This window comes from Micropterus salmoides, unplaced genomic scaffold (assembly GCF_014851395.1).
Source record: "Micropterus salmoides isolate LMB-PRFRI ecotype aquatic unplaced genomic scaffold, ASM1485139v1 Ms_hic_scaffold_14, whole genome shotgun sequence".
NCBI lineage: Eukaryota > Metazoa > Chordata > Actinopteri > Centrarchiformes > Centrarchidae > Micropterus > Micropterus salmoides.
In genome coordinates, this window is record NW_024040485.1 from 1414219 (window position 1) to 1437694 (window position 23476).

Genomic DNA, 23476 nt, shown 5'->3' on the forward strand with positions numbered 1-23476 from the left:
TAGAGGTGTATTAATAAAACCTTGATTGTGCACATATGTGTGGGTCGGTGGGTGAGGACCCTACAAAACTTTGTGCCTCTTTGGGGCCTCTGACTTCTTAATCCGGGCCTGTGTGCATGTTTCAAGTTAATATTTTGTTTCAAGTATATATTTTGAATAAATGACTGCACCAAGGAGAGGGACATCAAAATTAATTGTTTAAATACTTTTTTTTCACAAGAAAGAAATCCTTCAGCTTTACACAGTCAAGCAAAAGAACATTGAATTGCCTGAATACATTAATGTATTGATCAAATACATTATTATTACTATTATTATTACTGCTATTATAATTACACCTACCACACGTGTACACACAATCATGGCCATAAATTTCATCTCACAGTAGGGGGGGAACAATAAACATAAAATTTTACAAGAGCAATTTTTGAGGGGGACACAAATAATACAGCCAAAATTATACTTGTAGGCCAATAGGATATGTGTACACAGAGAGAAGTCTTACTACTATTTTTCTGGCCAACAACACAAAGCAATAGGCCTAGTTGTTATTATATCCTATCCATATTATCCTAAATAACTTCAACCTCCAGGCTACATAGTAATTTAGGTTTCTTCTGGGATAGAGGAGGTCTCCTACACACACACACACATATATATATATATATATATATGTACATATATATATACATACATATTAGTTATTCAACGGAAGCAAGCCAACTACTCTGCAACTTAACATCATAATGCGCTAAACTCAACACAACGGTTGATCTATGGTATCAGCCCAATATCGGTTCACATACAGGGTTATCGCTGTTGTAAGAGATGCACATATTACAGTTGCACTGATTCCAGTTACTGATTTTGTAAACGGTCTGACCTGCGAATTCTAATTTTAGCCAATTCCAATTTTATGTCTTTCTAAGATCTATAACTGACATACACAGTATGTAACTATTTATTGGAAAAATCTAGGATCCCCATCAGCACCAGTATAAATGTTAGCTATTCTCACTGGTCTCAATTGTATGGTCATAATGAAACACTGATTTTTACTTAATTTTTACTGTAAAGAGCTGAAAATAAATTGCACACCATTTTAATTCAACTTCAATCCATCCATTGTCAACTGCTTATCCTGCGTACAGGGTCGTGGGGGGGCTAGAGCCAATCCCAGCTAACATCGGGCTCAAGGCGGGGTACAGCCTGGAAAGCGAAAGCCACACATAGACGAACAACCACTCACGCCTAAGGACAATTTAGGATAACTAATCAACCTAGATGGTGGGAGGAAGCCGGAGCTCCCGGAGAGAACCCACGCAGACACGGGGAGAACATGCACGCAGACACAGGGAGAACATGCAAACTCCACACAGAAGGGCCGGGGCAACCCGGGGTTTGAACCCACGACCTTCTTGTGAGGCGACAGTGCTAACCACCACACCACCGTAGTACAACAGCTGTGTTCACTGTGTCTTTACCTGCTCCCTGCTTTACAATATACATAGCACCTTCCACACACCTAGGACATGTTTTAGCCTGTATGTATCATAACTTTTTGTCATGATTAATTTAGCCAGCCTACTACTGACGGATTTAAACTGGTTTTCTCCAACCAGTCTCCTGTGAGAGGGAAAGCCGGCAGTGGACCAAACCACTGTGAAACAAGAGAGGGGGCACTCAAAATGTTTCTAAACTTAAAAAGCACTTTAATTGCCCTGTTTGCGTTTGTATTGTTTTACTGGGGCTGTCTATATCATGTATCACGTTTTTAGACACAAATTTTACTGCATTCCCCTGTAAAAAGGGCACTTTCTCTCCAGGAAGAAAAAGGGCAGGTGCTTAAGCCCCTTTTGATATCTATATGTACACATGCCTGGTGCCCATACATGTAATTCCAACATATAGTCCTGTGGTGACCGTTGTAGGCTACATTTTAGATACATGTAGCCTAATCCATGTTGTGAAGATTAGTATACCAAGATTTCCTTGTTTGCACTACCTGATCATATCTTGTGTGTCTGTATCTCTTATTTTATGCAATTTTAGGGAGCCAAGCAGTGGGGAGAAAGACCATGATGAACAGCTTGTGTGAGTCCACTGCATGATTTAAGTCTACACTGTGCGGGCTCAGACTCAGACTCACACATACAGAAAAAAAGAGAAAAATTCATCTTTAATAAAAGTATTTTTTGACAACAGGTCCCTTTGTATGTATTTCATTATAGATCATTAGTTTGTTTGATTGTTGGTTGTGTTTAGGTGTAATTTTGGTATGAATTACCATAAATAAGCTCTATTAAAAAAAACAATCTGGACCTTACTAATTTCTAAACCCCTCTTACAGCCCTGGTCACACAGTAATATCTATTTAAAGTTCATTCGGGTACCGGACCAAGTAAGATTACTATACCCAAGGGTACTGAATTGAGCAACTGTCTGTTTTATCCTTCCTTTAAAAGTCTTTATAGACTGGCTTTAACAGTAGAGATCACAGATCAGAAATGCCCACATGGGATGTTTTGGAAGGCACTGACAAACAACCCATTTTGTCATTTAGGTATGATGCCTTGTTATTTAATGAACGAAATAGTTCCAGCATATGACTTGGTGAGATTTAATAGGACAACATTCCATGGCTTTGGTTGTCACTACTTGTTTTTACTTCCTGCTTTCTTACAGTGCAGACGCTTTGCTGCTTGCTCTTGCCTCTGCTTGCATTCTTTTGCTTAAACTCTCTATTTTTTTTTCTCCTGCAAGAGATCAGCAGCTCTTGGATACTTTTACTTTCACTGGGACTGTCAGATAAAGTAGGCTCTTGCCATACTTTAAAAACTTTTATGATCTTAGTGCTACGCGAGTGCGGCCTTTCAGTAGCACTAGCCTGTACTGCAGTGACTGGAGTTATAGCTAATGCTAATTAGCAACAAGATGCCCCCCTTCTCCACGGACGACTTCTACAAACTTCTACAAAAAATTACTGTGCTGGAAACTAAGATCCACAGATTAGAAGTGAATGTGGAGGTGAATGGATTATGTGGGATTGACACCACTTTACTGTGGACCCAAAACAGTGGACAAGAGCATGCTAACACACGGCTAATTAGCACCAACAAGACTACCAAGAAGCAGGAGGCCTGCGTACTGGGTAATAAATCTGAAAGTGGGAGTCCTCCCTGGAACGCTGTTGGTGTGACGAGTAACAGGCAGAACCCAGCGCCTGGCTGGCCTGCATTATCATCCAGGCAGAGCGCCTCTTCAACCCCTGTTCTTAGTGGGACACAGCTGTGGACAGCTGCGAAAGGGAGAGTTAGCAACAAACCTCCCCAACAACCAAGTGTGCAACAGCAGAACAGATTTTCACCACTATTGCAGGACCCTGGATCTCCGTCTGATGACCTGGATAACATCTCTCCTCAGTCAGCTCTCTGAATGCTGAGGTGTTTATTAGTGGCCCTATACCGCCTATCAGAAGAAGAGATTCAGCAGACTGATGGCATTGAACACTTGGCTCTCAATGGCAAGTACTGTGCATTCAGTGCATTTCATCGAAAACTTTTACTTTCTGTGGGACTGCAGACATCTTTTTAAGGCAGATGGACTTCGCCTTAACAAGTCAGGAGTAAAATTGTTCAGCTCCAACCTGTTTTAGTTTCTGCGTCACTCATCTGAGAAGAGGAATCTAAACAAGAAGAAGACATAACACAACACGACAGAAACCTTGAAGGAGAGCCACTTCAGCCCCCACCGGAAGACAGCTCTGATCACGGGAGACATCTGAGCCAAGAGGAGGAGCCTCCACCTCCCTCACTGAAAACCAACAGTGAGGATTCACCATCTCTACCCCCCCAATCCCCATCTAGGTCACCCTTATCTCCAGACACCCTTTCTCCCCTCTCCCCCCTGTTGGACTTCACTGATCACATGGAAGACCTGGTTAGAGCTGGGACCAAATTTACTCCCCGCACCTTCCCTCGCTCCACTCCCATTTTCTCCACCCTAAACCCCCCTCACCGTTCACCTCCACCACTGGTTCTCCAGGTTTGACACGTGTCACAAATACAGCGCACAACCCGCCTTCCCGCTCCACAATGGCGAAAAAGCCCAGAAAGCTCTGTCTGATATGTGCTGGGTCCAGGCTACAAGGAAAATAGCACTCATGACTCTTCCCAGGACAAGCCGGGGCCCGGTGCGCTGGTAGTCTTCTCCATCCCTGTCTTGATAGGTAACAGAAAAAGCACGGTGAATGTGTTAAGAAACAAGAAGCACTCAACATATCCTGCAAATTTAGTATTAATTCCTTGTTAGCCGCAGCCTGTCGAAAAAAGTGGGCCAGATAATGTTTTTAACACACTAAAATTAGCTTTGTTAAACGTTAGGTCTTCTTTTTGAAAAACATTTTTAATCAATGATTTTATAATCACTCACAATCTTAATTTCATGTTTTTAACTGAAACTTGGTTGGACCAAGATAACAGTGAAGCTGTCTTTATTGAGTCTACCCCTCCCAACTTCAGTTTTATGAGTGAAGCTAGAGTGCATATGAGAGGAGGTGGAGTTGCCATTTTGTTTAATGACTCCCACCAATGCAAAAAAGATGTCTTATGGGAATTTTGCTTCTTTTGAATATGTGGCTCTTCAGCTGAATTCCTCTTCTCGAGCTATTTTTCTAAATATCTACAGGCCCCCTAAATACTGTGCAAACATTTTTGGTGACTTTGGTGAACTGCTGTCTATAATCTGTATTGACTTTGACTGTGTGGTTATTGTTGGTGATTTTAACATCCATGTTGACAACCCCCAGGACAGAAGGACTAAAGAACTGTGTTGTGTTCTTGATAATTATGGACTGACCCAACATGTGGGCAGAGCCCAACACACAATAAGGGGCACATTTCCAAGGTTGTGGTGACTGATGTTGCTCTGATCATTCCTGTATTTTCTTTGAGAGCGCTATCTGCGTGCACAAAAATGTACAAACACAGGTAATCACAAAACAGCATATCACTGAAAACACTAGTGAAAAATTTATTGAGGCTTTCTCCTCGACAGCCGCACTCTCATGGGTCTCAGTCAATGAGCTTGTAGATAATTTCAGTTCTAAAAATACGAATGTTATTGATGCCATTGCACCAGCCAAGGTGAAGGTGGTCTCTGGTAAGAGAAGATCTCCATGGAGAAATGCCACACTGGTTAGATGCCACACTGGTTAGAACTCAGAACTTAGAGAGTGTCGAAAAGCTGAACGCAGGTGGCGGAAAACAAATCTCCAGGTTCATTATGACATCTATAAAGAGAGACTTCGCATTTATAATTTAGAACTGAGAAATGCAAGGCGGTCCTTCTTCTCTGACATCATCACCAAAAACACTAATAATGCACGTGCCTTGTTTGCTACTGTCGACAGGCTTAACCAACCCTCCTGTGTCTGTAGCCTCTGACCTTCTATCCACCAGGGCCTGCAATTATTTGCCTCCTTCTTCACAGACAAAATTCAAACAATTAGACAAGCAATCAGTGCCTCCATGTCAGTAACAAGATATGTCTTGTCCCTGTGTCCACTTAAAAACAATTCATATAGCATGAGACAATTTGATTCTATTAACCATAAAAACCTGGAGGACATAATACAACATCTGAAATGACACATCAAAAATGTGTCTAAATGCATGGCCTCAGATCTACTACAAATTGTCAACATGTCTCTCCTCTCAGGTTTTTTCCCACAGGCCCTGAAAACTGCAGTCATATAGCCACTCTTAAAAAAGAACAATCTAGACAGGTCACTAATGAGCAGTTAAAGGCCCATATCAAATCTCCCAATTTTAAGTAAAATCATTGAAAAAGCTGTTTTTCAACAGCTTAGTGCTTTCTTGGCACTAAATTACTGTTTTGATGTCTTCCAGTCAGGTTTTCGACCACACCACAGCACTGAGACAGCTCTTGTTAAGGTCTTCAATGACATCCATGTAAACACTGACAGTGGCAGAATTTCAGTCTTAGTATTATTGGATCTCAGTGCTGCATTCGACACGGTGGACCCAACATATTACTAGACAGACTTGAAAACTGGGTTGGACTTTCTGGCACAGTACTAAAATGGTTTGAATCCTACTTAAAGGACAGGGACTACTTGTGTCTATAGGTAATTACACATCTGAGCTGACAAAAATGACATGTGGAGTTCCCCAAGGCTCCATTCTGGGGCCTCTTTTGTTTAACATTTACATGCTTCCACTGGCTCAGATTATGAAAAACAACAAAATATGTTACCATAATTATGCAGATGACACACAGATTTACATAACCATTTCACCAGGGGACTATGATCCCATACAGGCGCTGAGTAACTGTATTCAGCAGGTCACGTTGCTGACGTACTGCGGTAAGCGTGTTGACTCATTTCCGTTTCCGGTCCTTGTGTGTTGGTAGCGTGTTGTTCTGCTCTCGCTAAATACCAGTTAAATTTGTTAGATTACAGCGGCCAACTGTCCGCTAAACACTTATTCTTACAGTAATTTTGCCTAAGCACTCACACTTCTTTCCATCTTTTAGTGACTGCTGTTCAGTCTCATAGTTGTTCAAAAGTTTTGGTAGCTAATGCTACAGTACTTTAGCTTAGCCGTTAGCGACTTTAGCCTAGCAGCTAGCGATGGCTTCTCCTTCTCCCTCTCGCTCTCCTACTTTCTCCTGCTCGGTGTGTCAGATGTTCAGTTACTCCTCTGCCTCCTTTAGCGGTAACTCTGATCATTGTCAGCTCCATTTTGAGAAACGTGAAGTAAGCGAAGCCAGCGGCCATAGTTAAGTGCATCCCTGGGGCCAGAGCGGGCGACATTGAGTCTTATTTGAAACTGCTGGCTAAGGATAAACGTAAATACAGTAAGATTGTTATTCACGTCGGCAGTAATGACTCCCGGTTAAGCCAATCGGAGGTCACTAAGATTAATGTTGAGTCGGTGTGTACATATGCAAAAACAATGTCGGACACTGTAGTTTTCTCTGGACCCCTACCAAATCTGACCAGTGATGACATGTATAGCCACATGTCGTCATTCCGCCGCTGGTTGTCGAGGTGGTGTCCAGCAAACGATGTGGGCTTTGTAGATCATTGGCAGACTTTCTGGGAAAGACCTGGTCTGATTCGGAGAGACGGCATCCATCCCACTTGGGAAGGGGCAGCTCTCATTTCTAGAAATCTGGCCAAGTTTATTAGTGGACCAAATCCATAACAACCCAGAGTTGAGACCAGGAGGCAGAGTCGCAGTCTAACACACTTCTCTGCCCTTCTTTTTCAGCAGTTACCCACCCAAAACCCTACGCAGAGTCGCAGTCTAACACACTTCTCTGCTCCTCCATTTCAGGAGTTACTTAGTGAAAATCCCATAGTGACGGTGTCTGTACCCCGACCAGTGAAATGATTTAAATCAAAGGTAAACAGAAGAGGAGCTGTGCATAAAAACCTCATAAAAATTAAAACCACAAGAGCAATAGTGCAAACGAATAGGAGAGTTAAATGTGGACTCTTAAACATCAGATCTCTCTTCTAAAGGTGTACTAGTAAATGAACTAATATCAGATTATGATATTGATTTATTTTGTCTTACTGAAACCTGGCTGGGTGATGGAGAATATGTTAGCCTAAATGAATCCACCCCTCCCAGTCATATTAATACTCACATTCCTCGAGGCACAGGCCGAGGAGGTGGAGTTGCAGCTATCTTCGAATCTAGCCTACTAATCAGCTCTAAACCTAAACTAAATTCTAACTCATTTGAAAGCCTTGTTCTTAGTCTTTCACACCCAAGTTGGAAATCACTGCAACCAATTCTTTTTGTTATAGTGTACCGAGCACCCACTTCATAGAAAATACTGAACACACTCACCGGCCACTTTATTAGGTACACCTGTTCAATAGCTTGTTAACACGAATAGCTAATAAGCCAATGACATGGTAGCAACTAAATGCATTTAGGTAACTAAATGCATTTAGGTATGTAGACGTGGTCAAGACAACCTGCTGAAGTTCAAACCGAGCATCAGAATGGGGAAGAAAGGGGAATTAAGTGACTTTGAATGTGGCATAGCTGTTGGTGCCAGACGGGCTGGTCTGAGTATTTCAGAAACTGCTGATCTACTAGGATTGTCACGCACAACCATCTCTAGGGTGTCCCTGAGCAAGACACTTAACCCCTAGTTGCTCCAGAGGCGTGCAACCTCTGACATGTATAGCAATTGTAAGTCACTTTGGATAAAAGCGTTAGCATAAACCATCCCTTTATGACCACAGTGTACCATCTTCTGATGGCTGCTTCCAGCAGGATAATGCACCATATCACAAACCTCAAATCATCTCAAACTGGCTTCTTGAACATGACAACGAGTTCACTGTACTCCAATTGCCTCTACAGTCACCAGATCTCAATCCAATAGAGCACCTTTGGGATGTGGTGGAACGGGAGATTCGCATTATGGATGAGCAGCCAAAAAATCTGCAGCAACTCTGTGATGCTATCATGTTAATATGGAACAAAGTCTCTGAGGAATGTCTATGAAGATTCTCAGTCATCCAGGTCATAGTTATCCAACGAAGGTTAAAATCAAGGGCAACTGGACTTGGTTGAAGATACTGGAAGATGTTTCGTCCCTCATCCAAAGGACTTCTTCAGTTCTGACTGACTGGCAGGGAAACTCAGCTATTTAACCTCAGTGGGGTCGTTGGCCCGGGTCATCGATACCGCTGGTTCGTTAGTGTTCCTTGTTGCTGTGACGACAGTCGTTACAGTCGTTAAGACTACCTGTGGCCAAGACTGAACGACCATCGTATGATACACAAAGAAGGAGCCCCACTCAGGCCGATTATCAGCAGCATTAACTCGGTCACCTACAACATTGCCAAACACATTTCCACCATCTTAGCTCCATTGGTGGGAAACACGCCTCACCACATCCAAAACTCTCAAAAGCATGGCTGTGCCATGGGCTCACCGGTATCCCCAATTGTGGCAAACATCTACATGGAAGAAGTGGAGAATAAAGCCCTCAACTCCTTCAGAGGAACAGCACCGAGCCACTGGTACAGGTATGTGGACGACACCTGGGTCAAAATTAAAAGCCAGGAAGTGCAAGCCTTCACAGAACACATAAACTCTGTGGACAGTAACATCAAGTTCACACGAGAAGATGTTCACAACAACAGTTTGGCCTTCCTGGACTGCGCTGTACACATTGAAGAGGACAGGAGCCTGCAGATTGGTGTTTACAGAAAACCCACACACACAGACCAATACCTACTGTTCGATTCCCACCACCCACTGGAGCACAAGCTAGGGGTCATGAGAACACTGCACCACAGAGCAGAAAACATACCAACAAGCGCCCAAGCCAGAGAGAAGGAACAGAACCACCTGAAGGGGGCACTTACAGCCTGTGGATACCCTAAATGGACCTTTGTGAAAACAGCCACAAGATCCAAGAAGAACAAAACTACAGGGGAGGAGGAAAAGAAGGTCAAACGCAACAACATTGTGATTCCATATGTGTCTGGAGTATCAGAGAAACTCAGGAGGATTTTCAACAAACATAACATCCCTGTGTTTTTTAAACCCAAGAACACACTAAGACAGATGCTGGTACACCCCAAAGACCGCACACCCAAACACAAGAAAAGCAATCTAGTGTATGCGGTCCAATGCAGTGAGGAATGCACAGACCTGTATATTGGGGAGACTAAACAACCACTACACAAACGCATGGCTCAACACAGAAGGGCCAACTCCTCAGGTCAAGACTCTGCAGTCTACTTACATCTGAAGGACAGAGGACACTCGTTTGAGGACCACCAGGTGCACATTTTAGACAGAGAAGATGGATGGTTTGAAAGAGGTGTCAAGGAAGCCATCTATACCAGGATTGAGAAGCCGTCATTGAACAGGGGATGGGGTCTACGCCACCACTTATCCCCCACTTACAATGCTGTCCTTTCATCACTTCCCAGGAAACTCAACAAACGTAACCTATTGGCCTCAGGTGAAGATACCAACGATGGTCGTTCAGTCTTGGCCACAGGTAGTCTTAATGACTGTAACGACTGTCGTCACAGCAACAAGGAACACTAACGAACCAGCGGTATCGATGACCCGGGCCAACGACCCCACTGAGGTTAAATAGCTGAGTTTCCCTGCCAGTCAGTCAGAACTGAAGAAGTCATTTGGATGAGGGACGAAACGTCTTCCAGTATCTTCAACCAAGTCCAGTTGCCCTTGATTTTAACCTTCGTTGGATCTCTGAGGAATGTTTCCAACACCTTGTTGAAAGTATGCCAACACGAATTAAGGCAGGTTTGAAGGCAAAAAGGGGTCCAACCTGGTACTAGCAAGGTATACCTAATAAAATGGCTGGTGAGTGTATATCTTGTATTGTAATTCTGCCGAAAAATACCAGGATATCATTTTTGGCCCATATCATATACATGCATGAGTGTGGATTAGGCCCAGCTTGTAGCCCAAACCAAACTCCAGTATTGTATTGTGTCCTCCATTTTGGTTCCTTGCCTTAAGCTTTGCGGGTCTGCACACTATTTTGGATCATTGAATGATGAGTCACCCCCATTGTCATGGCCACCATCTTCCCCGCTCGGATTTACCCGCTGTCGACCATATTAATGTAATATAGTGTTTAAATATTGGCATTTATAATTGGGCAAACCCCTCTTTGAGACTGTTTTCATGTTTGGTTATTGAATCCAGGGTGGTGCCCCATATTTATTCTTGTTTGTTAAAAGTTTTTGCAATATTAATAACTTCTTAATTTTTTCTAAATATCTTTTATATTTTCTAATAACCACAGCTGCCCCCACGAGATCCCAACAGTGGTATGGGTTAAAATAAGTATGTTAGTTACAAGTTAATTTTTGAATGCTAAGCTGCATAACTGAAGTTAGTTAACTGAAGTTAGTTTCACAGCTTAAGTTAAAAAGAAGTAAATGTTGACTATTTTTGACACGGGAATTGGATGCTAGTCTCCTGGATGAATGTCTAGTGTTTGACCCATCCAAACAGCCCGACCTCCTCCTACGCAGACTTCTATTTTATTTATACTAGGCCTACTTGTAGCGTTTAACAATGATGCTAAAGTTGTACCCACTGAATCAAAAAAGTGACCAAAGGGTCTTGACCAAGCATCCATATGTGACGACTTGGGAGTGAGAATAGGTTGTGCAGCGGATGGAATCTTTTTTCATCCAGATGGTTAGAAGAGTCTTTGGGAATTCTATACAGTCACAACAGCAGTAAGTGTTTAGAGAAACGGAAAATTACCTCTGTGATGTGTATGCTAATAAATGAGATGCACAAACTGGGGAGAGGGACAGAAATGACATGATGACAAATTGTAGAAAGCATGTGTTTCATGATAATCGTGTTCCATAATTAGACAACCAATAGCCTAATGGGGTGAGGGTCTTTTTCATTAAAAGAACTGCTTTATATGAAAAGTGCAATGAGATTGCTTTGTTATGAATTGGTGCTATTTAAATGAAATTTTATTGAACTATTCAATAGTGTTAGAAATTCAATTCCAACACAATGTTGAAATAAGGTCTAGGCCAGTGACCAGCACTAACAAATAAGAGCCTGTCCTTAATAAAGACCATGTAAAAGAAACACTGACTGGAATTATCTGTGCAATAAATAATCCAATCATTAAAAAAATCATCCCATGTACAACCAAATTTCAAGATGGCATATCTCTAATCACTGACCCTTAAGATATTGTTAATACATTCATTCACACATCCCTGATTAGCAAAGAACATTGGAAATCAGTGTCCCCTCTCCTGCCTTAGAGGCCTTCATCCTTCCTTTAGTTGTTTTGAACCTCCTAATCAAAAGGAAGTACTTGTACCCCTGGCCATGCTAAAAATCAGTACATCCCTACTAAAACAGGTTGTCCCTACTTTCCTAGACCCCATTAGCCATGTTTTTAAACATTGGTACTGTCCCAGAAGTAAGTATTCTCTTTAAATCTGGTGTTCCATATTGTAATAATAACAGTATTAAACAGCTCCTAGGTCAGTTCCTGCCAGGGTTAAAAAATATTTCTTTTAGATTATCCTAAAACCCATAATAAGCCTTTAAGGCGTTTGTTGTCCATTGCATGTTTCATTAATGTTCTTTTTTTTGCTATCAAACGGCTCACAGCATAATGTAAATTTCCACTGCACTAATTCAGAGTCGTGTCATACTCACCACTATACCACTCTATTCTACTTAACACAAAATTTGCTGTTTTATGTCCTCTGAGCAGCTGGAAGGCTTTTGATGTAGAACCTGTTGATGCTCATTGAGAGGAAGTTAATGCAGATGAAAAAAGCAGCAAAGTAGAAAAAAATTGAAAACTGCAGAGTGGTGAGTATGGCATGATTTGTTCTACTGATTATTGATTGTACTGAATTTATCAAGACGGTGAACATGGAATGGGTTGAGTCTGCACTGACAGTAATTAGCATCAAAACCAAAGATCAGGAGGACATCTGAGAAAACTACGATTGATAGTCTGTCTCTGTTATAAACCTGCGACAAAAACTGGCCTGGTTCTCTCTGCAGCTGAGGTAAATACAAGCTCCAGCCAGTGTTTCAGAATTTATGGTGAACCTTTATAGTGTTCACACAGTTCTGATGTACACACACACACACACACACACACACACACACACACACACACACACACACACATCGCATTACATCTAACAAATAAACAACACTAACAGGTGGCGGGGAGGCCATTTAACTTTTACAGTTACTACATGTTGGAGAACACTGAACTACAACCATAATTTGACTTCTAAGTATTTTCCAGATAAAGAATTTATCTAGGGTGGCCACCACAACAGATTTTGTTTGTACTGTCAATAGTCGTTGTAGAAATGCAGCTCATTGCTTATGGTGGTGGGATTTTTCGGTTGGATACTTTCAAAAGTATAGCTGTCTCTTGCTGGTTTCTCCAACGTTGCCCACCGAAGGCTTTAAACACTTTAACAAAATATTACGAAAGCTAAAATATGGCTGTATGCTTGGGAAATGTCTAATGGAAGGTGTAAGGAGGCAGTTATTTGGCTTAAAGGTGCCCTGGGGAGTTTTCTGGTAAACAAATAAAAGTTATGTTTACACTCACTATTACTCACAAATATGCAGTGTTTTGTTGCAGTCTAAAAAAGGTACTGAATGCATTTCATTCCTCATAAAACATTTGCAAAGCTTTTTATTTTTTAGAATTTTAAATCTAGAATTTCTTACATCACGTTTACTTGCTGCAGTCTTCTTACTACCTGTGATTGTTGCAGGGTGCCCGCGGCGTCTTAAAAGTATTAAGAAAGTCTTAAATTTCATATTCTAATAATAAGGCCTTAAAAGTATTAAATTTCATTAACTTTACGCTCTGAACTGTGGAGTGTTTGCGCTGCACAAGCTCTGGCATCCAAGCTCTGGTGGGAATCAGTCAGTTGTTGGGAAAGAAAACGAAACGTCTCTGACATGCTACAAGCTAACGTTCGCTGGTCGACTCAGAATGGGCAAGTGTCTGAAGTTCAGAAGGCCAGAGATGCAGACAAGTTAGGTTAGGAGTCTAAGGGAAATGGCGCTGAGATTAGCACAACAAACGGATCGGAGTGCGAGTCAGTCACACTATGGCGAGTGCGAATGAAACAGCAGAGTTGGAAGACCCGCTGCAGGTTACTGGTCAGTGAACGTTACAACAACAGCGGAGAGAAAGTTGTGCATGAAACAAGGACCATGTCAGCGTTGCGCCACTATTTCAGGGTAACCTTATGTGATTGGAAACATCTACATGCTAACGCACATTAAACTTACATCATCCAGATGCGCCGATACCCGGGAAGAGGAAAAATCAAACCGGAGCCCAACTCCTTATCCCTGCTGCTTTCAAGGCAATACTACTGTATTTCAAAACAGCCTTTAGATGCAAAAACAGAACAGGATGAATAATAACTGAAGCAATTGGCGTAGGCATATTATGCTATATTACATTACATTACCTCATCTAGCCAAGGTGTAACTATTTATTACAATTCAAACTGCACAATTTATTTTGTATTTTTGGTTTCACACCATAAGAGTTCTTGTTTATATTGTATTTTTTAAGCATTTGTTAAATATGTTATGGAAAATTTCTTGCAACAAGAAATGTTAAAAAAACAAAAGAAAATGCTTTGAGAAGGGTTCTGTTTGAATTGTCACCTGAATTTTATGTTTTGCTTTATATAAATAAAGACAATTCTACCATAAATTGGTGCAGAAAAAGTCTCCAGGATACAGGAAATTAAGTGTTTAATGTTCAAAATTTTCTAGGGGAGGAGCCCAAGATCCCCCATTTATTTATTTAAACATTGAATATTTCATCAAAATAGTGTTAAAATATCTTCTTGTCTTGTTCTCGTGAACCCAATATTGTGAATCGAGCTTGTGAGCTAAGTGTATTGTCCCCACCACTTTTCAACACAAAGTGATGTCCTTGATTCATTTTATGTTATAAGAGTACAAACATACCCCAAAAAGCTATTGTGTATTAAATGTGAGTATTATCAAAACTTATTTTATTAAATTCAGGCAACTTCGTAAATAATAATTTTCTTTGGCTTAAAATTCATCCAGATTTTCCATTATACGGTAGTGAAGTTGGCTTTAAATTTCATCCTAGATGGTATTAAAAAGGTCTTAAAAAGTCTTAAATTTAACTTGGAGAATCCTGGGGGTACCTGTTGTTGGCGTGTTGCTGCATACTCTATATTGGTGTGTGATCGCCATCTTTTGATCAGTGGAGTAGAGTGAGATCGCCCACAAGCATGTGTAAAAGATAAACAACACAGGAACCCACTCATTGCAAAAAAGCTCCATAGCACTACTAGAGGTCAAAAACTCCACAGGGGACCTTTACACATGCAGAGCCACGGACATGGACCTTAATCATTTTGTTGGAAGGCATGTAATCACCATTACCAGCTTACTTAATGTGGAAGTTTATTCAAATTAAACAACACAATTAGGGTTCCTCAAGGAAAGGAAAGGCTAATAAGCTTAGCATAAATGGATAAAACAAACCAATTTCAGGGTAACTGCCACATATAATGTTCTATAATTTTTGTCTACATCCTAGATGCAGTTAAACACCTCCCCAACACTTAGCTCACCACAACACTTCAAAGAACAGCACAGCACAGCAACAAGCCATCAAGACAAAAAAGTGAGGAAAGGCAAGATAACTCGTAGAAAGGCAAGAAGGGAAACACTACTAAATTAAAAATGTCTACAAACAGGAAGGATGTCATTCTTCATGAGTTCATGTCATTACCTAGCATTCAGAGAGTAAGGCTACTACTGGCTCTGCACTTACTTCTCTCTTCAACTCAAAAGGAGGAAAGAGGAGGAAGAGGAAAAGGAAGAGGGAAGCTCTCCAAACCAAGAGGAAGTAAAGGAGGTGGAGGTGGGTTGGTGGGTGGCAGGGGGTTGAGTGGATAAGGAGCGGGGGGGTTAGTTAGGTGAGTGGAGGAAAAGCAGTAGGAGAGGAGGAGGTGGCAGTGGGGTTTTTGGGAAATCAGAATAATAGACTGGTGGTCGGAGCAATGTTCCCTCTAAGGCTGTGGACACTACAACATTTTTATATCACACGGTACACATACTGGAGAGTTAATCTATTAACGTTAGACTAGCGTGGAGTGTAAATTAGCAGTGATTAGAAGGCAATTCTGCGATGCTTGGAGATTTTTTGTATTGCACAATTGCATTGTTTAACACCAATGTTTAGTGTTTTCAGTCTGGTTATTATGTGCAAAAGTAACCAAACCCCATTATGTTTGAAACATCATGCCTGCTGGTAAAACACTAAATTGATTATCTGCTCATGACTGGACTTTGGTGGCAGGTGTGGTCCTGTTGATCAGGACATTAGACAAGCGGTATGAATTTTAAGATCTCATTTTACAACCCTGTTATATGATGAAGCATCCACAAATCTGCAGGTGTGACTCCATAAAGGAAGTTCTCTTACAAATTATAGCTAGCTAACTAGCAAGCAGGTTACTTAAAAAACAAAAAAATATCAACTACTGCTAATGCCTCAAATCAACTTAACTGTTCTCCATGCACTTGTGCTTGACACTTGACTGATTTCAAGTAGAGGAAGAGCTTTTCAACATTAGACCTGAAGCTTCACACAGTTTTGGGTTTGATTACTCTTTTAACAAGACACATGAAATTAGCTATAAATTGTAGCTTCCACATAGCTGTATTTTCTTGTGTCTTCCAACAATATGCCAAATGAAGCATTCTGAAACAATTGGTTGATTCATTGATTAGTCTTTTTGATAGTTTATTAATCATAAGTAATACGTTTTAGCAAAAATGACATACATTGTCTGTTTCCAGCTTTGGAATGAATTGTAAATTGTAAAGTCAATTGTACATTGAATTTCTTTGGGTTTTGGACTACTGGTGGAAAAAAAGAAGCAATTTGCTGACATCACCTTGGGCTTCAGGAAATGTGTTTGGGTGTGGTTTTATAGACCAAATTATTATCTTTAATGAAAATAATTTTTAGTTACAGCCCTATTTCTAACTGATATAACATGTGATCTGTACAAGATCCTTTGAAATGAAATTTCATTATTTAAATCAATTTAATGGAACATTTTAATGATCCAGGGATCCATTGAGAGTCCATGATCCTGGTCATAGACACAGAAGGGTTTGATAATAAAACAAAATGTACAGTATATTTATATCATCTACAGGGTCCTATCATCATAAGGACTCAAAGCTGTCTGTCTGATGTCTGAATATTGAATCATGCTAAACCTTATCAGCTCTATTGTGTCCCCAGCCTTAGTCAGTGATATCCAGTCATGGTTTCTAGCCATTTAAATCTGCAGTTGTCATTCCAACCAAACACTAAAGTAATACAGGGAACGAAAGACCATGGACTATGACACAGAGCAGCCCACGAAACTGTGATGCAGATCCATTGATCCCTAGCAGGGCTGTCTTGTAAAGTTGTAAATTGCTGATGTAGAGAAGCATAAAATGCATGCCCTTAGCAGCCTTGACCTTATCCCCCACCCCTGCAAAACTTTCATCATAAATAGACAGCCATCTTAACGACTATCGTGCAGGAGACAATGCTGTTAGCTTTTAGCAAACATGGAGGCATGAGGAGAATCACTCCGATATAAGTTCAAATCTCGCACACTCAGTTGCAAAGGTTTCACATTGCAGACTTATCCCCTTCCCTGTCATGTCATGTTTGATGACATTTAATAATATAAATGAGTCCAAATTTAAGTAGAGAATCATCTGTTGTAGAGATGTAACTTCAGGGTTCACGCAAAACTCATAATGCGACTGAAAACTTATTATTCAAACAATTAATCAGTTAACCTACATTTAAGGCACCATTAAAGGACCACAAACTCTTCCTGCTAATCTTCACACACTGTAGGTTCTGTCTATTCATCATATTATGTTAAATTTGCATGGCAGTATCCTACATTCAACTATGCATCACATTTTATCTTCTCTCTGTGTTTATCATGTGTTCCCACGAACTAGAAGAGCGAGTTAGTGTCCATGTGTGCTGTGAATATTAGATTTACTATGTTACTTATTTAGTGGGCAGACACGTATAGTGATACTAACAAGTTGCTCAAGTTGTAACCATGAGAATCTTTCCCCATAATTGTGACAATAGCGGGCAATGATTCTCACGGTATATTGTGGATTATTCTGGGAATTTTCAAAGGAGTTAACGTCCAGTGCCCTGCAATGATTTTGGCTTGGGGATATCCTAAAACTTTGACAGGTCATTTCCACTAAACTAGTACTTCTTGACCAATGTGAATCAAATAAAGTGAATATGCCAGGACAAGTCCTGGAACTCGTGGTTGAATCCTCCAGCACTTCTTCAGCAAAGTCATAAAGTGTAGTGTTTAGTAAGACTGAAAACCTTGATGTTTCTCAAGACTGGACATCACTGATGTAGAGGAAACATTGGTGAGGAAAGTAAGTTGTGGAGAAAAGGGAGGCAACAGAGGGGAGAAGGGTGAATCGATTCGTATTGGATGTGAGTGGGGAGGAATTATTTACCTGTAAGAAATGGCAAGAGCGCTCCTGCTGCTGACTGCCCTTAGATTTGACTAGAGCTCTATCTAGGTTTAGGTTACCGGATCCTGCGCTGGCTCGTAGCTGGTTGTGGCTGCTGTTGTTGGTGTAGACCTCTCGGGCCCTGCTCACCGTTAGGCTTGACGACCATGCCCCTTTCTTCACAAGGGGCCCGTCCACAAGACCCAGGGGCAGCAAGGGGCCACTTCCTCCACCGATACCGCCACCGCTGTTATTGCTGCTACCACTAACTGGCACACATGCCGACGACACTGCATACTTCACATCGTTGTTGCTCCGGGAGGCTTTGAGTGCGGAATGGTGGTGTGTGTGGCCATGGTGTGCATGGGTGTGTGTGTGCTCGCTGAGTGTGCTGTAAGGGTCCATCATGAAGTACTGCTGGGACTGCGAGGAGGAGAGACTAGGGAGGGGAGTCTGGGGGAACTTGTCGGGGTTGTTGCCAGGATACCGGCCCATTGTCATGGCGATGGGCGAGGGGGAAATGGAGGGTGAGGGTGAGGGTGGGGGTTGATGGTGGTGAGGGTGGTAGAGACACAGCTCCCGTTCCAGGTTGTCATCTGAGCTCCAATATCCAGAGCCCGGAGCAGATGCTGAGCCGTGAAGCTGGTGGTGGTGGTGGTGGCTTCGATGCTTGGGCTCTGCTGATCGACAGCGCTCACGGCTCTTGCTGCGCTTCCTGTGGCGAACTCCCACTGGTGGAGTTTCACCTTCTGGGCTGGCCCTTGAACCACCACCACCACCTCCTCCACCACCACCCCCACCACCACTACCATTAATGCTTCCATTATTGGCCCCCTTGGAGGACTGTGTATGGTGTGGCCCCTCCAATGAATGTGACTTGGTAAAGAGTTTCTGGACTGAGTGGACAAGGTGGCGAATTCTCCCTGGGCTGTCATTGTTGTTGTTGTTGGCCCCCATCCCCCCACTGTGGGCCAGCACTCCTCGTTTGTACTGCAGTGTGTGATAGCCATCTCTGGAAAATGACAGCTGACGCTCAAACGGGTCCGCAAAGTTTGCTGGTACCCGGGTGGGTGTTTTACCTCCATAGCCTCCTCCTCCTCCTCCTCCTCCCCCTCCTCCTCCTACATATGGTACCATGGCCATACACTCATCCTTTACCTCAGGATGGTGAGATGAGGAGGTGGAGTGGCACCTCCTTGGGAAGGTTCCATATGGGACGATGCTGTTGCTGTCAGAGGGGTATGAGGTACGCTGAGAATTGTAGTAGGGCAGCTCAGCTGGATGTGGCATGGGAATGGGCAAAGGCATGTCATTCTGACTGATCAAATATGGCTTGCGGTCAACATGGTGACCCAGTGGATCGTATGATGGTTCATAGGAGACCACGTGATGGTGACTCCGACTACTGGACAGGCCTTTCATGACAGAGGGAAGGATGGGTGGATGAAAAGAGGAATGATATGGATGAGAGATGCCAGGCAGGCCCCTGACCAGCGAAGGGCTGCAGAAAACTGTCCCTGAGAGGAGCGCTGCAGACTCTGGAAGACAGGAAGAGAGAGGAGCAATAAGACAAACAGTTAAGGCAAGGCAAAAATGACTTAATAAGTCATGAGCATTTAGTAAGTACAATGATGACTGTTGCTACTTTGTCTAAGATGTCCTGATATGTGTGACTCTGGAGCAGCTCAATAGCATTACCAACTTTTGTCCTGCTCACAAAGGTCCTGATTGGCTTGGTTGTTAACCATAAAAAGGTTGTTTTCTAATATCATTCAATTGTAGTCCTACCCACAAAGGCTCTGATCAGCGTCATTGTTAATAAAGAGCAAGTGCTTGCTTGAGTAAAGCTTAAAGATACTGTGAAATTACCCTTTCATTCAACAAATTTGAGAAATACTCAACAAAAACAAATTATTGTGATTTCAGGATTCAGGAATCATGACATCAGGAATCATGACGTGTTATAATAATATGTTGATTTGATGTGTTCTTATGGCGTTTATGAAAATATTAGCCTTATTCTTTCAGCTTGGCTGTGTGTTGGCATTTCCACATTATCGACTCGGGCACTGAATAGCCTTAAGTGGTCATTCCACCTCACTTTTAATAACTTCTCATCACTTCAAAAATGAGATTCATTTATTTAACGCATTCAAAAGTGTTCCAAACATTGTTCTAAATTAACTTCATAAAGCAACGAAACGAAAAATCCATTCTCTAAATTCAGGCTACTGAAAACTCACCTACAGTGGCGGTACATGACCAGTCTCTGTGATTGCCTATAAGATAGCTACTAACCTAAAATAAATAGCCTACATTGGTGATGGGAAAAGTGACTCTTTTGACAGACTCGAATCTTCAAATCTCGTTCATTAAAATGAACTAAACTTTTTTTGAGTCATTTTGTTCATTTGAACTAGGTTGGTTATTGCGGCGCTGCAGCCCTCTAGTGGGCGATGTAAAAACAGTGCAGTTCTCAAACACGGAAGGCTACCTGGCTAACTTTAATTGACAAAATATAATGCACAAATTCACCTCTTGATCATTCTCTATCATCGTTGTATAAAGCCCCATGGAGTCACAACCAAATTCAAACCATGTAAAAACCACAGAAATATGTTGTGAATATTCAATCACCAGTACTCCGATACCAAATCTGTCCATTTTCACAATCTTTCCTGAGTATACAATCAGACCAGCCATATATATGTATATATAATTAAAATTACTATCATTATATCTCTAAAGTGCTCATTCATACAGTAGCCTAACATCCCTATCCATGAGTAAAATCTATATATTGACATCAGATTTGCGGGGAATATATTGAAGTAATAAGCTTGACACACTATATGAATAAACACACTCTTATTCAAATTCAACCAATTTAATAATAATCTGGATAAAGCCTCCAAGTTCTTAAAAGAACTCCAGCACAGAGAGAGGAACAAAGAAATAAAGACATTATATAAATGCAGCAGTTTGGCAGTTCTGGGAGCAGAATGGGCCACATCAGGTCCGGATTCTGCTGACAGAGAGAAACAAACATGAGCACATCGCTCTCAAACACTGCAGGTTGTTCACCAGTCAAGAGCTGTGAAACAACAGCACCGCTCTCTTGATAAATAAAAAGTAAAAGGGCTAATGTAAACATTGCTATGTGGCTGTGTTTTAATGTTTTAATGACCAGCTCCCTTTGTTTTGGAGAGGAGACTACCTCAAAGGTAATTTGGCTTCCAGTAGAACCTTGGCACTGCACTGAGGTGGAGCGGACCCAGAACAACTCTCATCAGCTGTTAGCTGTAAACACTAGCAGGACTAAAGTTACAGTACTGGTGAGTTAAAACTATAGCACAACATCACTGCGCTGTAATAATGTTATGCTTTATTAAATGTCACATAATTAACAAAATAAATATATAATGTCAGTCCAGTGACAGCGGCGCTGGCAGTAACTCAGCCTGCCGAGTGAACAAAAGACTCTGAGGAGGACCCATGTGAGCGGTGAACGAATAGTTTATGCTGTCCAGTGACAAATGAACGACTCAAACCCAGAAACCCACAGTTGACAGTCATGAACTAATCAATTCTGTTTTCTGCGCTGACAGAGCCCATGCAGCTACTGTGTGACGAGTGAACGTAAGAGTCCAAGACTATTCACGCATGCATGAAAATGAACAAATTATTCCCTCATACTACTCGCTCCTCCTGAGTCATATACAAGATTAGGGCAAATGAACGAAATGTCCTTTGAACGACGCAACACTAGCCTCCGTTTATATTAAAATTGATTTCAATATCCCTACCAAACTACTCATAATATTCAGCCTCACATAAGATAAATTAAACCCATTTATTGTAACAGCTGCAACGAGCTGTGTGAAACGGACTTGGGAGCAAATAAAAATTTTAAAACACATTTCAAAGCAGTAAGTAGGTTTACTGTGAAAACCTTTTAATTAGCTTAAAAGGCTTTCAATCGTTCTCTGTAGGATAATGTCGCTATACAAAAGTTTCTCCGTATCACCACGGCAAACATAAAGGGAACCTATAAAACAGTCTGTGGGATCTCTTCCAGATGGTGATGTCATTTTCCAAGAGAGCTGATTGGTCAGGCGGTGCTTTCATAGAGTTGATCTCTTATCTGGAATATAACCTGCTCCGGAGCAGGTTAGCCGTTAAGCATAAGTTACCATGGCGATCTACCCCGGTAAGAAGTGAACCACCGTTGCGGTACTGAAAACCCAGGTTTAACCCCGAAGTTACCTGGATAAGCTCAAATCCTGCTTCATGGTACAGGCCCCAGGTCCATGCTTTACAATATCCATCGCTGTCTTCTAACGTGATACAAGAACGTGTCTCTTTCTGTGTTTCTCTGCAGATGTAGTGAACGTTGCGTCTTCTTCACTCGTGAATAACTTCCGCACACCTAAGACATGTTTTAGCCTGTGTGTGTGCTGTGACATGAGGTTACTGTCTGTGCACACATGAGAAACACGTCGCAGCAATGTGACCGGCTGAAAATTTAAATCAGCAGGTCAGACCTTTAAAAAAAATCAGTAACTGGAATCAGCCAGGAATAATGTAATCTGTGCATCTCTTACTACAGCGATAATCCTGTGTGTGAACCGATATTAGGTTGATACTGTAGATAAACCGTTGTAGAGGCAGATCAGTTGGCCTGCTGCCCTTAAATATCTAATATATATATATATATATATATACACATAAAAATAATAGTAAGACTTCTCTCTGTGTACACGTATCCTATCCAAGTACAATTTTGGCTGTATTATTTGTGTCCCCTTCAAAAATTGCTCTTGAGGAATTTTATGTTTATTGTCCCCCGTACTGTGAGATTAAATTTACGCCCATGCCCGAAGTTATCCCACAAAGCAGGATTTGAGTTTATCAAGATAACTTTGGGGTTAAATGACACAGTACACTGTCATTTGACGAGAAGTCTGCATTTTGACTGTCTTGGTTTAAGCAATGATAAAGGAGGAAATTTTGATTAAAATGATTTATTCCAAGATGGATTTATTTACATTTGAAACATGAGTTAATTCTTTTGATTGAGTAATCACTTTTTGCAGGTTGCATAGAGTGGTGTGCTGAATGTACCACATGGTGTGAGGGTTGTACTTAGAGTTTTGACAGTTGTAAGTTTGTTTCAGTAAATGTGCCAAATCAGTTGAGATTACAGAAAACTGTAAAAGTAGATGTGTTTTCCAGTTCAAGGCCTTTCTTTTTCATTTGTACTCAGTGTACTCGGCAAACACATCCACTCAGCCTGCACTTGTTAGTGCACTGCTGTAAGAAGTCCC

General features: G+C 41.5%; 1 protein-coding gene across 1 annotated transcript in view; it reads right to left on the reverse strand.

Annotated features, from left to right (window-relative positions):
* The window catches only part of LOC119902939 (disks large-associated protein 1-like), a 219384-nt gene that overhangs the window by 113280 nt on the left and 82628 nt on the right, over positions 1-23476 (reverse strand). Inside the window, exon 2 of the mRNA XM_038719344.1 lies at positions 18153-19687. Coding sequence (XP_038575272.1) covers positions 18153-19687 — 1535 coding nt within the window. The remainder of the gene's footprint in view (positions 1-18152; positions 19688-23476) is intronic.